General features: G+C 38.3%; 1 protein-coding gene across 2 annotated transcripts in view; it reads left to right on the top strand.

The window, feature by feature from the left end:
* Positions 1-14,331, top strand: part of Cntn5 (contactin 5) — a 1,105,069-nt gene that overhangs the window by 642,827 nt on the left and 447,911 nt on the right. For both annotated transcript variants that reach the window (XM_074066853.1, XM_074066854.1), the window contains one exon: positions 13,173-13,394. In XM_074066853.1, coding sequence (XP_073922954.1) covers positions 13,173-13,394 — 222 coding nt within the window. The remainder of the gene's footprint in view (positions 1-13,172; positions 13,395-14,331) is intronic.

The following is a 14,331-nucleotide window of genomic DNA, read 5'->3' as shown; positions in this document are numbered from 1 at the left end:
TCATTTTGTGTTATAGGTCTATTCAGGTGATTAATTTCCTCTTGGTTCAGTTTTGGATGATCATATGTATCTAGAAATCTGTCCATTTCTTTTAGATTTTCAAATTTATTTGAATATAGGTTCTCAAAGTAGTCTCTGATGATTTCCTGGACTTCCGTGGTGTTTGTTGTTATCGCCCCTTTTGCATTCCTGATTCTACTAATTTGGGTTTTTTCTCTCCTCATTTTAGTCAGGTTTGCCAGGGGTCTATCGATCTTGTTTATTTTTTCAAAGAACCAACTTTTTGTTTCATTAATTCTTTGTATGGTTTTTTTGGTTTCTATTTCGTTGATTTCAGCTCTTATTTTTATTATTTCTCTCCTTCTATTTGTTTTGGGATTTGCTTGTTCTTGTTTTTCTAGGAGTTTGAGATGTATCATTAGATCATTGATTTGGGATCTTTCAATCTTTTTAATATATGCACTCATGGCTATAAACTTTCCTCTCAAGACTGCCTTAGCTGTGTCCCATAGGTTCTGGTAGGTTGTGTTTTCATTTTCATTGACTTCTAGGAACTTTTTAATTTCCTCTTTTATTGCATCGATGATCCATTCTTCATTAAGTAATGAGTTATTTAGTTTCCAGCTGTTTGCATGTTTTTTGTCTTTACTTTTGTTGTTGAGTTCTACTTTTACTGCATTGTGGTCAGATAGTATGCATGGTATTATTTCTATTTTCTTATATTTGCTGAGGCTTGCTTTGTGCCCTAGGATATGATCTATTTTGGAGAAGGTTCCATGGGCTCCTGAGAAGAATGTATATTGTGTAGAGGTTGGATGAAATGTTCTGTAGATATCTATTAGGTCCACTTGATCTATTGCATATTTTAGATCTTGGATTTCTTTATTGAGTTTTTGTTTGGATGACCTATCTATTGATGATAATGGAGTGTTAAAGTCTCCCACAACCACTGTGTTGGCGTTTATATATGCTTTTAGGTCTTTCAGGGTATGTTTGATGAAATTGGGTGCATTGACATTGGGTGCGTACAGATTGATGATTATTATTTCCTTTTGGTCTATTTCCCCTTTTATTAGTATGGAATGTCCTTCTTTATCTCGTTTGATCAATGTAGGTTTGAAGTCTACTTTGTCAGAGATAAGTATTGCTACTCCTGCTTGTTTTCGGGGGCCATTGGCTTGGTAAATCTTCTTCCAGCCTTTCATCCTAAGCATATGCTTATTTTTGTCGGTGAGATGAGTCTCCTGTAAGCAACAAATTGTTGGATCTTCTTTTTTAATCCATTTTGTCAAACGGTGTCTTTTGATGGGTGAATTAAGTCCATTAACATTAAGTGTTAGTACTGATAGGTATGTGGTGATTCCTGCCATTTAGTTATCTTAGTTGTTTGAAGGTTTGATTGTGTGTACCTAACTTGATGTTACTCTCTACTGTCTTGCTTTTTCTTATCCTGTGGTTTGGTGCTGCCTGCCTTTTCATGGTTAAGTTGGGTGTCACTTTCTGTGTGCAGGATCCCTTGCAGAATCTTTTGTAATGGTGGCTTTGTGGTCACATATTGTTTTAGTTTCTGCTTATCATGGAAGACTTTTATTGCTCCATCTATTTTGAATGATAGCTTTGCTGGGTAGAGTATCCTGGGGTTGAAGTTATTTTCATTCAGTGCCCGGAAGATCTCACCCCACGCTCTTCTTGATTTTAATGTTTCTGTTGAGAAGTCTGCTGTGATTTTGATGGGTTTACCTTTGTATGTTACTTGTTTTTTCTCTCTTGCAGCCTTCAATATTCTTTCCTTAGTTTCTGAACTTGTTGTTTTAATGATGATATGTCGTGGAGTAGTTCTATTTTGATCTGGTCTGTTTGGTGTCCTGGAGGCCTCTTGCATTTGTATGGGAATATCTTTCTCTAGATTTGGGAAATTTTCCGTTATTATTTTGTTGAATATATTACGCATTCCCTTCGCTTGCACCTCTTCTCCTTCTTCGATGCCCATGATTCTCAAGTTTGGTCTTTTGATGGAGTCAGTGAGTTCTTGCATTTTCTTTTCACAGGTCTTGAGTTGTTTAATTAGTAGTTCTTCAGTTTTTCCTTTAATTACCATTTCATCTTCAAGTTCTGAGATTCTGTCTTCTGTTTGTTCTATTCTGCTGGATTGGCCTTCCGTTTTGTTTTGCAGTTCTGTTTCGTTCTTTTTTCTGAGGTTTTCCATATCCTGGCTGTTTTCTTCTTTATTGTTGTCTATTTTTGTCCTGAGTTCATTTATCCATTTATTCATTGTGTTCTCTCTTTCACTTTGGTGTTTATACAGTGCTTCTATGGTTTCCTTTATTTCTTCTTTTGCTTTTTCAAATTCTCTATTTTTATTGTCTTGGAATTTCTTGAGTGTCTCCTGTACATTTTGGTTGACCCTATCCAGTATCATCTCTATAAAATTCTCATTGAGTACTTGTAGTATGTCTTCTTTTAAATTATTCTTGTAGGCTTCATTGGGTCCTTTGGCATAGTTTATCTTCATTTTGTTGGAGTCTGGCTCTGAGTTTCTGTTCTCTTCATTCCCCTCTGGTTCCTGTACTAATTTTTTGCTGTGGGGAAACTGGTTTCCTTGTTTTTCCTGTCTTCCTGTCATTGTCCTTGGTGTTGTTACTGTCCCTGTACTGTGTGTAATTAAGTATTTTCTAGCTTGTAATAATAACAATGGTAATATTGAGAATGGAAGAGTGAGCTGAGATGGAAAGCAAGAAGTTAAAGAAAAGGGGAAAACAAATATACAGACAAGAGGGAGAAAGCAGAACAAGGTATCAGACAAGAGAGTTTCAAAGGTATAAACAGGGAGTGTTAGTGTACTAATCGACAGTAAGCTGAACAGACAATAGAGTGACAGAGAGAGGATTGAAAATCAAAGATAAAAAAAATAAAAAATAAGTATATGAAAGTAATATCTATTTATAAAAATGAATTGAAATAAAATGGAAAATAGAAAATTAAAAAAAACAAAAAAAACCAAAAAACCAAAAAACTTCCAAGTTTATATGCAATGCAATTTCAGTCTTAATAATTTGGATGTCCGTCTCAATCTCCAGTCCTGGAGTTGGTGCCTCAGATGTTGTTCTGTAGTTGTCTCATCAAAGGGGATGCATAAAGTAGAACAAAACTACACTCACACACACACAGAAGAAAAAAAAAAAAAAAGCCCCACCAAGTGTCCCCAGTTCAAATGCAATACAGTTTCAGTAAGTTTTTCGGCTTGCAGGTGTAATTCGGTTGTTCTCTCATCAAAGGTAGGGAGAAAAAGAAAAAAAAGCGTCTGGAGGCAGTTCTGAGAGTGGTATCTGCAACTGTGGCTTGCCTGCCTGCTGCTCTCAGCCTGTAGCTGGCGGCGTTATTTATGCAGATCTCTGGGGTGAGCTAGCACTCACCTGGTCCCACAGGCTTTGTTTGCTCAGAGTTCTCCTGTGCGGGGGCCTCTGCCACAGGCTTTTCCCTTTCCAAGCACTGGGAAAGGCGACACTGCCCCGCGTTGTCAGGCCTGCGTGTTTATTTACAGTTCACGTGGGAAGTGGGTCTTCCCTCCTCTCACAAGCGTCCCCGCTCCTGGTTGCTGGGCACACGCCCCGCTCCCGCCAGAGCCTCTCCGGCCTGCCCAGCTTGTTTATTTACAGTCCCGGGAAGGCTTCCCTTCCCCCAATCTTCAGCGCTCAGGGCGCCCCACCCTCTTTCCAGCGTCTTAACTGTTCTTATTGCTTAGTACTCAGTTTCTCTTTTTTTCCCGGGTGGAGGTCAGTCTGTCCAGGGGGCTATGCTGCTCTGGCCCAGGCTTGTCTGTGGGGCTACCGCGGTACCGCAAAGCTCACCTGGTCTGCGTCTTCCCGAGCCGTATGGGCGCCGGCCACTGGCGGCCTGGGGGCCTCCTCGGTTCTCCGTTTAACGTGAAGTGGAGATTCTCTGCGCAGGCTGGAGATGTGGAGTGGTCAAAGTTATGCCTTTTCTCAGTGATTATGCCTGCAAAGTGTGTCTCCAGCGTCTCTCCAAGATTTCACTATAGGAGGGTCGCTTTCTGCTTCCTACCTCTAGCCGCCATCTTGGAATCCTCTCATCTTCATTCTTTACTGACTGTCTTCAGGACAGGGACTTTAACCAGTTTGTTTAGGGCTCCTGGGGATTTTCCAGACCTTTTCTATGGATGTGACCATCCATTCCTCTTCTTCTAAATTCAAGAGTTGGTACATACTTCTCTTATAGTCAGAATGCTTAGAATTATAATTCAGGGAAAATTCCCATACCTACCTTAAACTCTGTCACTGACTCCCTAAGGGAAAGGATTAAAATTCCTTCCAAACCCAATGGCAATACCAAAAGTGATAAATGGAAACTGTACTAAACATGGTCACAGATTAAGAAACGTGTCATATTCCTTTGAAATTTAATACATATGGAGGACTTTTGGCTTGGAAAGTAGTAGTTTGCGATCCGTAGATAAACATATGAAGAAACAGCAGTTCCACAGCTGGGGATGGATTCTGGACTTAGGGTCTGGTAAGTTTTGCACTGGGGCGAATGCATGCGCACTGGTAGTGAAGGTAGAATATGAATCCAGCTGCATTGTCACACCTGCTCCACGTGTTTCTTTCAGTTCAGTAAGTAACTGGACCAAGTGCCATCAGTTTAGTCAAGAACACAGCAACCACAGCAGATGGGTGAATTTAAATTGATTTGCAGGTGTTTCATCTGTTAAATGAGTGCTCTCCAAACTTAGCTAAAATGCTATTCAGAATGGTTTTTTTGATATCTTTTGAACGAATTGCTGTTAGTTGCAATTTCCCATTACTCTGGTATGTGCCTTACTAGTCTTTGGTTCCTAGGGTCAAAGCTGTGGGGCTGCCTTTGAAGAAATTGCCTTAGAATGAGGTTATTTGAGGACTTCAATAGCTAATTCACCTTATAGGGATTCCTTGGCAAAATTTTCATGTGCAAGGGAGCAAAATAAAACCCATAAACTTATTTTCAGTAAGCTTTTTCCATTGTGAGAAATGACTGAAGTGCAATTCAGATTATATCTCTCCTGCCAAGCACATTTCCTGCTGTCAATTGCTTCTTCCAAGATGCTCCTGCACCAGTTACCTTGAACTGTAATCCCATTATGTACCTAATTAATTCTCCTTTTTAATGTTCTGTGGCTTAGCATCCCAGTGAGATCGTGATCACTGGAAAGACAGTAAGAAACAGATAAAGATGACAAGCGTAAGATTTTCTTTAATTGTAAAATATAAAGAAAGGTATTTGCTTAGAGTAGCTATACAAACCACAAGCCAGTGCTCCCTCCCAAGTGGGAAGGTACAACTTCCATCCCCATCCAGATCTTTACAAAAATACACATCGTGAGTCAGTCCCATGAGGAGTGAAGACGACACCACATGTGAGCACAACCTTCATTTTCTAAGTGGGGTAGAGAGTTGCTACACCCTCTCATTGCTATGTGGCTTCCTGAAAGTGTAAAAATAAATTATCATACATCCCTGAATAGAGACAAATCAATCTTTTCTCTTAAATCACCTGAAACTACACTTTTAACTGATGCTGAGTTTGGTCCACATTCTGTAACTATAAAGTCATTTCCTACTTATATTCTTTGCTTCTTAATTTATAAGAACTTTCTGAAAGCGAAGATTGCATACTTTACTGCTTTTTCATATTTCCAGTAATCTTTCAGTGTGGGATTCTCGATAGGTAATCATTTTCCGTGTGTTAGATAAACATTAAACCCTATATTCCATTGTGTGTACATATGCCTGAGCAGGTGGTGATTAGTAATGGTCTGGAATTCCACTGATATAACTGGTCATCTTGCATCCCATTCCTGAATCCCTAATTGACAGTTCCTCTATCATACAGATTCATTCTGTATAGGACCTGTACCACACCACAGAAAATATGACCATAATAAAGCCACCACTGAAAGCATTACTTGTCCATAGCATAGGCTCCAAAATTGCCAGGAACCACATTTTGTTTAATTATTTTTTGTGTACAGCATTTATTTCTAAACAATGTCAGCTTTTCCCTAATTTATTAGCAAATACTGTCTAATCTTTCTTACCTACCCAGAAAATAAGAAGGTTTAATCTAATATAATCAGTACAGAGTTAAAACTTGACTGAAACCTTTAATTATCCAAAACAGGAGGGAATTATTTAATCACCAATTTGGTTTTCCTCCAAAACTAGCTCCCACTTTTGCTAATTTCCACAGGGATTCATATTCATATTACAGAGGAAATACCAACTGAATGCAATCACACAGTCTGCTTTCAGTAATTTAAAGAGAACTTATGTAAAAATTATAGTTTTTTTAAAAGTAACAACCATGAAGAAACATACAAAACAGGAAAATGCAAGAATATCCTTTGTGCAATAAAAGTACATAATATCCAGTTTATGTGTAGTGCCTTCATGATACATGTATACATACCACTAAGCTTTTGCTACTTAAAAAGGAGGATAAAGTTCTCCAAATCTTAAGTGATTATGATTTCAAAGGTAAACAGTGTATCTGAGAAGGAGTGATAGAAATAACTTAAAACTATGTTTCTTTTTTCTTGTAAGTATGTCCATTTTTCAATCTTAAAAGAGCAGTTCTGTTAAGTTTATTGCTTTATGCCAGAACTATTGGGCGTTTAGACTGATTTTGGTGCTTTAAAAATGGGAATTTTCATTCTTTACAAGTGCTTTCTCACTCCTGCTGCTAAAAACATTGCAAAGTTTATGCATAAAACACTTCTGGAAGAAAATGCTGAGCTGGGATATAGTGTACATCCCATTTCGGCTATTTCAAACTCTCCTCCAACATAGAGGCAGAAGCCAAATTGAAATAATGCACATCATTTATAAATTATTAACCATTTCTAAATGTTTCCCGTGAATGACTTCGCTGAGGTGTTACATCCATCCTTGCAGGCTTCATAGATCAGAAGCAGGCTAAAGTTGCCCGGTTAACATTAATTCTCATCAAAGAGAGGACGGACTAAGCAATTACCCTGAAAAAGGTCAGATATCAAATTTCTTTATGCTGGCTTTGATGCCAAATGAGTCTCACTGCAGGCCTGGAGATTGTGTGATTTCTGCTTTCTGTGTGCACTGTGTCATCAATACACACTGCAACACGGCTCTAAGTTATAAGTCGGGTTAAATGTGAATATCCTGAAAGCACCACAGAGCGTTTGGTGTTCACATCTTATTTTTATTTAAAATCGAATGAGAATTATAGGGAATAAGTGAAATACAACAGATCTGTCATTTCTTTCTGCAGCCAGAAAAATTAACATCATTGTGTATGGAGTCGATAGAAAAGAACCAAATGCAGAATCCAACTTATTCCACTTGTATCATCCGTATTTTAAGAGGTTTAAAGTTCTTTGTGGAAATATTTCTCACACTTAGGAACATAAATAGAATTCTGATACCAGAAAATTCAGGAAGAGTTACAATAAGGTAAGAGATTAAGTATTTTAAAATGGATCTTTTATCATAGTGATATTTTTTCATAAATATGGACATAAGGAATCCTTGTTCTATATGTCCTAATCCATTATTTCATTAATATTATTTACATTCAGCAGCAATGTTATCTGGAAAATGACCTTTTAAGTAATGAAAAAGAATGTTATTAGTTCCAAGACTGCAAATGGTGGCAAAGTCATTCTGACTCAGTAGACTACTATTTTATTAAATAATCTAACTTCAGTGGTCCCAGGGTCATTTGATCAGGAAATACTTAATGAAGGCATTGATATTTACTCCTACCCATCTTGCAGCCAGAATCTCATGATGTGAGAGCACCAGGTTAATTGATTTTTATCACAAAATCTCTGGACCACTTTAGAAATAACTGTAAGGCATATTCCCCAAGGTCTGATCCACATAGAGTGAGAAAATAGAAGAAATGAGGAATGTATAAGTAGATTCTGCTGACGCGATCAGCATAGATATGTGTTAAGATGGAGCAACCAACCAACAATTTTCTCTGAAAAGAAATTATGAGTTACCCTTCTTTCCAAACCCTGCCCTTGAAAATGGGGAAGAGATGAGCGTATCTCACTCAAGCCAATGCAATCACAAGAACGCATAGGTGTTGAGTTTTCTGTAATCCATGGTTTCAACCTCTGGCATTATTTTTCTTGATAGTTTATCATGGGGATATACCTGTTAGGGAAACATAAGAGATCAAAAAAAAAATTTAGGGTGGATGGAGAGTCACCAAATGAAAGAAAACAGAGTGGGGTCCACATAGCTGAGACTACAGATGAAATTCACCTGGGAGAGCCTTGGTGTTTATGAGTAAGGTCATTTAAGGGGTCATTTAGATCAGCTTGAGACATTTTCTAGGTTTTTATCCTTATCTCAACCAGCAAAAACCCTTGTTCCTTCCTATTATTGCTTATACTCTCTCTACAACAAAATTAGAAATAAGGGCAAAATAGTTTCTGCTGGGTATTGACGAGGGGGGGCGGAGTGGGTGGTAAGGGAGGGAGTGGGGGCAGGGGGGAGAAATGAACCAAGCCTTGTATGCACATATGAATAATAAAAGAAAAATGAAAAAAAAAAGATATAGAGAAGAACTAGCAAAGGAGATAAACTGTGGCCAAAGAGATTGGGGAAAAAGATATAGTTAAGCTAACTGGGAGTCATATAAAGAAAATGTTTAAAGGAAAAGAAGGTGATTAACTATGTGAAACCCTGCTAATAGGTCGGGTAGAGTAAAAATTGGACCTTAAATTTAGCAATCGCCGATAGTTTTCAAGTTAAAGAGATTGTGTGGAGTGTTGCAAGGAAAACTGCCTGTAATAGATCTAAGGGAAACCGGGAGGAGAGGAACTGAGCACATTGACCATACCTGGCTCGTTTCAAGGAGTCTAGCTGCAAGGAAAATTAGCTAGAAGGAACAGTAAGGTCAAGATAACTATAAAAAATGTTCAGAAAAAAAAGTGAATACCGAAGAAAAGCTAGAAGGAATTTTCAGGAGAGATGTCCTTGAGCTGTCACAATGGTGTAGAATAGGACTCTGAGCACACAGACAGGGTAGCCCTTAAGAGAGGCACAGACAATCCTTTCATGTGGTCCCACTCTTAGAGAAACCACAGTGGAGAGGGTGGGTGTGCATGCAAATGTAAGAGTGCATGATGGACTGTCCACTCTGGCTGCTTCATCTCCTCAGTCAGAAAGTGGGGCTGGGTTGCTGAAAGAGAATGAAATGTAATTGATTTATCTTGGAAGGGAGGAGAGTAATGGATTAAGGAGATGCAGAAGTATTTTCTGGAAGGTCACAACACCTACTCATGAACGGAGATGTTGGTAGTTGGACTTGAACTAGTAATGGGGTTTAGCCTGTGAAAACTATCCAGGGTGAAGGGCAATGTGGTTGCAGGTGCATTGAATGGAGTGAGTAAATTCACAGACCATGGAATCTACTCAGGAAGCAACTGAGGAACTAAGAATTGGATGCATGAGGGGGAAAAGATGGGTAGATGACAGGTTTCACAAGAGTTGTGATCCTACACAGTAAGAGATGGGATGATAAAAAACACAGAAATGCAAATACTTGACTTAAACTTAGGAAGGAGAGTTATTTTTCACCCTCAACAGATTCCTGCATTTGTCAAGTCAATTGAGTCTCCCAAGTTGAAGATTGAAAAAGTTCTATAATCAAAGTACCGTTCTTCCATTTATGCTAATGTGTCTATTTTCCCGACCTGACAGTCTCTGGAACTGGAATTGAGGAGTAGGGAAACTGGGCATATCCAGGAAAGGGACTCAGCGGCTAAGAGGGCATGAGGGATGGAGATTTGAAAACACCCCTGAAAAGAGGGATCCACCTCATTGAAATAATAGTTGCCTTCAGACTGTGAGAATGCTGGAAACCACTGTCCAGGGCCCTAAACTGCATGCTGCAAGCAGTGAAGTGGCAGCTCGGAGATTCAATCAATACTCTCCAGAGCTGAGGAAACCCTCTTGACCCTCTGGCGCATTTGCTCATCTGTCCCACACTGTGTGGTGCAGGCAGGTAGCTTTGGTATATTGGACAGCCCCTCCCTGCAGGGCCAGTCTTTGTGTACCTGATTCGCCCTGGTCTTGCACACCTTCCACTGTTTCCTTATCTGTACTGACAGACTCTCTTCCCTTCCCTTCAGGAACTTCCCACTTTCCTGTTCTTCCTCTTTCCTTTCCAGGTTCAACTAGTGACTTTTTCTATGAAGCGCTGATCTTCACAGTGCTATTCTCTACACTGTAGTTATGTTTTTGCATACTTCCTTCACAAACTTACCTACGCTCCTCATTTCAATACCCACCTATTTGGTTTTAATTTCATAATTGGATTCATCAGCCTATACCTCCCTGGTGTTTGCAGAATCTTGTGAAGAATGTGAGTGCTTATGTGTTCCCCAGGCTCCCCACCCAGCCGGGGACACTCAGCATTGCTATTACCCCATCAACCTGCCACTCCTCACAGGCCTTTCAGTCATTCAGAATGAAGTCATAAGCCTTCACTTCAAGCACATCTTTTCCTGCTTTCGTACTTATATGTGCTTTACTGGCACAGAAGATGCCTCAATTCTTACTTACTTTCAGTCTAACTACTAATCTTACTGATTTCATCTCCATAAATATGTCAGCTCTCTATTCCTAACTAATTTTTGCCTACATAGGCTCTTTCACAGCCTTTCTTCCCTTTGTCTTAGTCTAATAGGACATTGACATCATAATAATTTCTGTAAACCCATGTTGGAGCCCTTTCCATGTCATGTATGATGGGGAATGAACAGGATAAATCAAGCTTGTTTATCCAACTTTCCTCTCCTCCCAATTCTCTCCTTCACACTCTGGGCTCCTGACTATTTGAATCCACCAAGTGAGTCACACCATGTTTCCTTTACAGATGTTTGTACATTTTCTTCCTTTGGTTGAAGCATCTTTCCTTACCTACTGTCAGCTTTCCTGACGTAATTGCTGGTGAGCTCTCAGGACTTAATTAGATGGAAATCCTCTGGATAGCATTTCCTATGTCCCCAAGATGAATGAGAGCATTCTTCACTCATGGAAAGGAGCCCGTGAAAAGTTGGTCTCTGAATCTATTTTTCTAACACACTGGATTAAACTTGTATACATACTTGACTTTCATCTCCACTAGATATTAACTCCTTGATGAATTGGGCAGTATCTCATTAGCCTTTGTGTGTCTAGCATTTGGCACATGTAAGCGCTCAGTACACAGTCATTGAATGCATGAGTGAATGAATCGCCAGATTTCCAGTAACAGTTTGGGGTCCACATTAATTGAAGAAAAAATCTCTATTATTAATTGATGCAACTGATTACATAACAAATGAAATCCTGGTGTGGATCACACCGCCAAATTACAATTTGACTCATTTCCATATATGTGAGTGACACAAACCAAATTTCTATACTCTTAAATGGTATGTATTGTATGTGTGAGTGAGTGTGTGTGTGTGTGTGTGTGTGTGTGTGTGTATGTGTGTGTAATTTGCCACCATAGTGATGATTCTGGCATTTATATACCTCATGATAGTTGCCCAGTTTTCTATTGACTATCCTTATATAGTTTTGAAAATCAGAAGTCACATACTGATATTTTATCAGTTTTTAACACTTGCCTGGGATGGTTCTCTATTTTTTATTTTTTTGTAAATGAGGAAAGCAGGCAGTTAAAATATTAAGCAACACACTACACTGAGAAATGAGTAGATTTAGAAGTCACCAAATACCTTAAATGAAACTCACTCTGTTTTCATTACCTTATACTTCTGGGTGCCAAAACTTGCATTTAATTCCAGGTTTTAAAGGAGATTTTATGTCTTTCCATGATCTGGTCTCATTAAGTTTGCCCAGGAGAAGTTAGTTGTTTTCAGTTAAAATTGATCTACCTTCACCAGATTTGTGGTTGAACAGCAGGGACTGCAGGACGTGAGTCTCTTAATGATTCCTGGTGGGGTTGTCCTACACACATCGTGCTCCTTTTAAATGCGGAAAACATCTAAAAATATACTTTTTCAAGTCTCAGAGAAATAATATTTACGATTTCACAGTACAGAAAATGTTCAACTTAATTTGATGCTTTAACGCCTAAGGTGTTATCTTCAAATCACAGAAATGCTTCTTGAATTCCAAGTTATCTTTTTGAGGCAGTCTTTGATTCTAACTAATTTTAATTATGAGAAAGCATACTAACAAGAGTATCTTTTTTCTTCTTAAGCTAGCAGGCATTAAGTTCAAATGTCAGAAACCCTGAAAGAAATGCTCATTTCTTAGAACTATTTCCAAGATCAGCAAATTGTCCAGTCCAATTGATTTTAAACATAGAAAAAAATTCCAATTCCCAATTGCTCTGTAAAATTTACCATAATTACCTCATATTTTGTAAAAATAGATCTATGTACTATCTTATCCCCTGTGATCATAGAGGAACTTAGTGCAATTTATTTCAAGCTCTATGTAATTTTCTCAACCCAAACATCTTGGGAATTAAAATACGGACAAAGAATTTCTCAGTAATTAATAAAATTGGGGGTTTCATAATAGTTTCCCTTCTTGATAATATTATGCTCTATAAATTATATAACAGCATATAGGAAAAATTCCATCAAAATTTTTTTATGTTCCATAGTTAATATAAGTTAATACCAGAACAGAGGTATAACTTAGAGGCTAGACAGAATATAGGTGCTGTATTAGACATATTTCCTACTTCACAATCCATTTTAGGTGATAAAGATCCAATCTATATTGATAGAACTGAAGTGAGGGTTATTTTTAATATATAAGGAACTGACTTCATGTGTGTGGAATGGATATTGTAATATTAAGACAAACTCAATCGGTTGATTCCCAAACATTCCTGACAAAGGAGACATAAAACTTAAGCATCTTCATATTTGGTTTTATTTCTTGGAGAAGCCCATTATTACAACCAGAAGAATTTTCATAAAACATTCATAAATATGAAGATAGCATTTAATTTTCCCATAATCCAATAAATAGATTATAGTTTAAATTTAGTTGCATCTCGATGGAATGTTTTCAACATCTTTGAAAGAAACAATTTTCGTAGAAAAAAGTAAGCCAATCTCCTCAGAGTTCACTTTTATTACTATTTTATTTTTACAGAATATTCCAAAGCTCTTCCTGGTCTCCCTACTTCATATGCTCCTTTGGTAAGAATTAAGAAGAGTTCACCCTCATCTCTCTTTGGTTCAAAGACCAGACCACGATACAGCAGCCCGTCCTTAGGGACACTGAGTGTTTCTTCACCCAGCTGGCCAGGGGCAGCCCAGCATTACTACTCCCCGATCAATCTTTATCACTCCTCAGATGCCTTCAAACAAGATGGTAAGTGTCAAAGAAAAACTGCAAAGATGTCACTAAATAGGCAAGGAAGATTCTGATGAAGAACATTGCAGTAAGTGTCAGGGCTGCTGCAGCAGAGGTGAGAGACACAACTGTGCTCTAACAGAAGGTAGGAGAGGTTTTAAGATACAGAGTGAGCTAGGCAGAAATTAAAGGAGTTTAGAGGAGGGCTCTGCCAGTATGGTTAGGTCATCTGTGTTTATTAATTGGTGAGTATTTAGAAATTAGGCTTCTATTAGTCTCAGACTGGGAGACAGGACCCTTTGTTTCCTGATGAACTAAATTTCAAATAGATAGCTCACAGGTCTGCAGGACAGAACATTACTGGTGTGTTAAAATGGCAAGAGAAAGGGAGATGATTTATATCTCAAAGGAGGAGAGAACAAATTTTCTAAGAAAAAGATCAAAGACTACAGTCTGGAACCATTTATCAAGTTGAGGGCCATATAGGTGTCATCTTTGTCATAAGTTCTTCTTCTACTTTAAACACATCTCAAGATTCTTATGCATTTATGACTTACTTACACTCAACACCAATCCTGATTTTGTATTAAGACTAAATACCCTCATAGGCTGAAAGTAAAAAAAAATTACTTTGTTCTTTATTGTTGTTCTGGGGATATATTGTGGCATTTACAAAAGTTCTTATAATATATCAAATATATCATAGTTAAATTCATCCTCTCCATCATTCTCTTTTATCCCCCCGCCCCTTGCTGGAATAGTTTCAACAGGTCTCATTTTTCCATTTACATACATGTGTACACAGTATTTACACCACATTCTCCCTCCCATACCCTCTCCCTACATCCTCACCCTCCCACTAGTACCACCCCCTCAAGGCAGAACCTGTTCTGCCCTCCTGTTCTACAATTTTGTAAAAGAAAAACTGACAATCTTGTTTCAGATAGCTATACAG

Source organism: Castor canadensis, chromosome 2 (assembly GCF_047511655.1).
Source record: "Castor canadensis chromosome 2, mCasCan1.hap1v2, whole genome shotgun sequence".
Lineage (NCBI taxonomy): Eukaryota > Metazoa > Chordata > Mammalia > Rodentia > Castoridae > Castor > Castor canadensis.
This window is presented reverse-complemented; position numbering and strand designations above follow the sequence as displayed.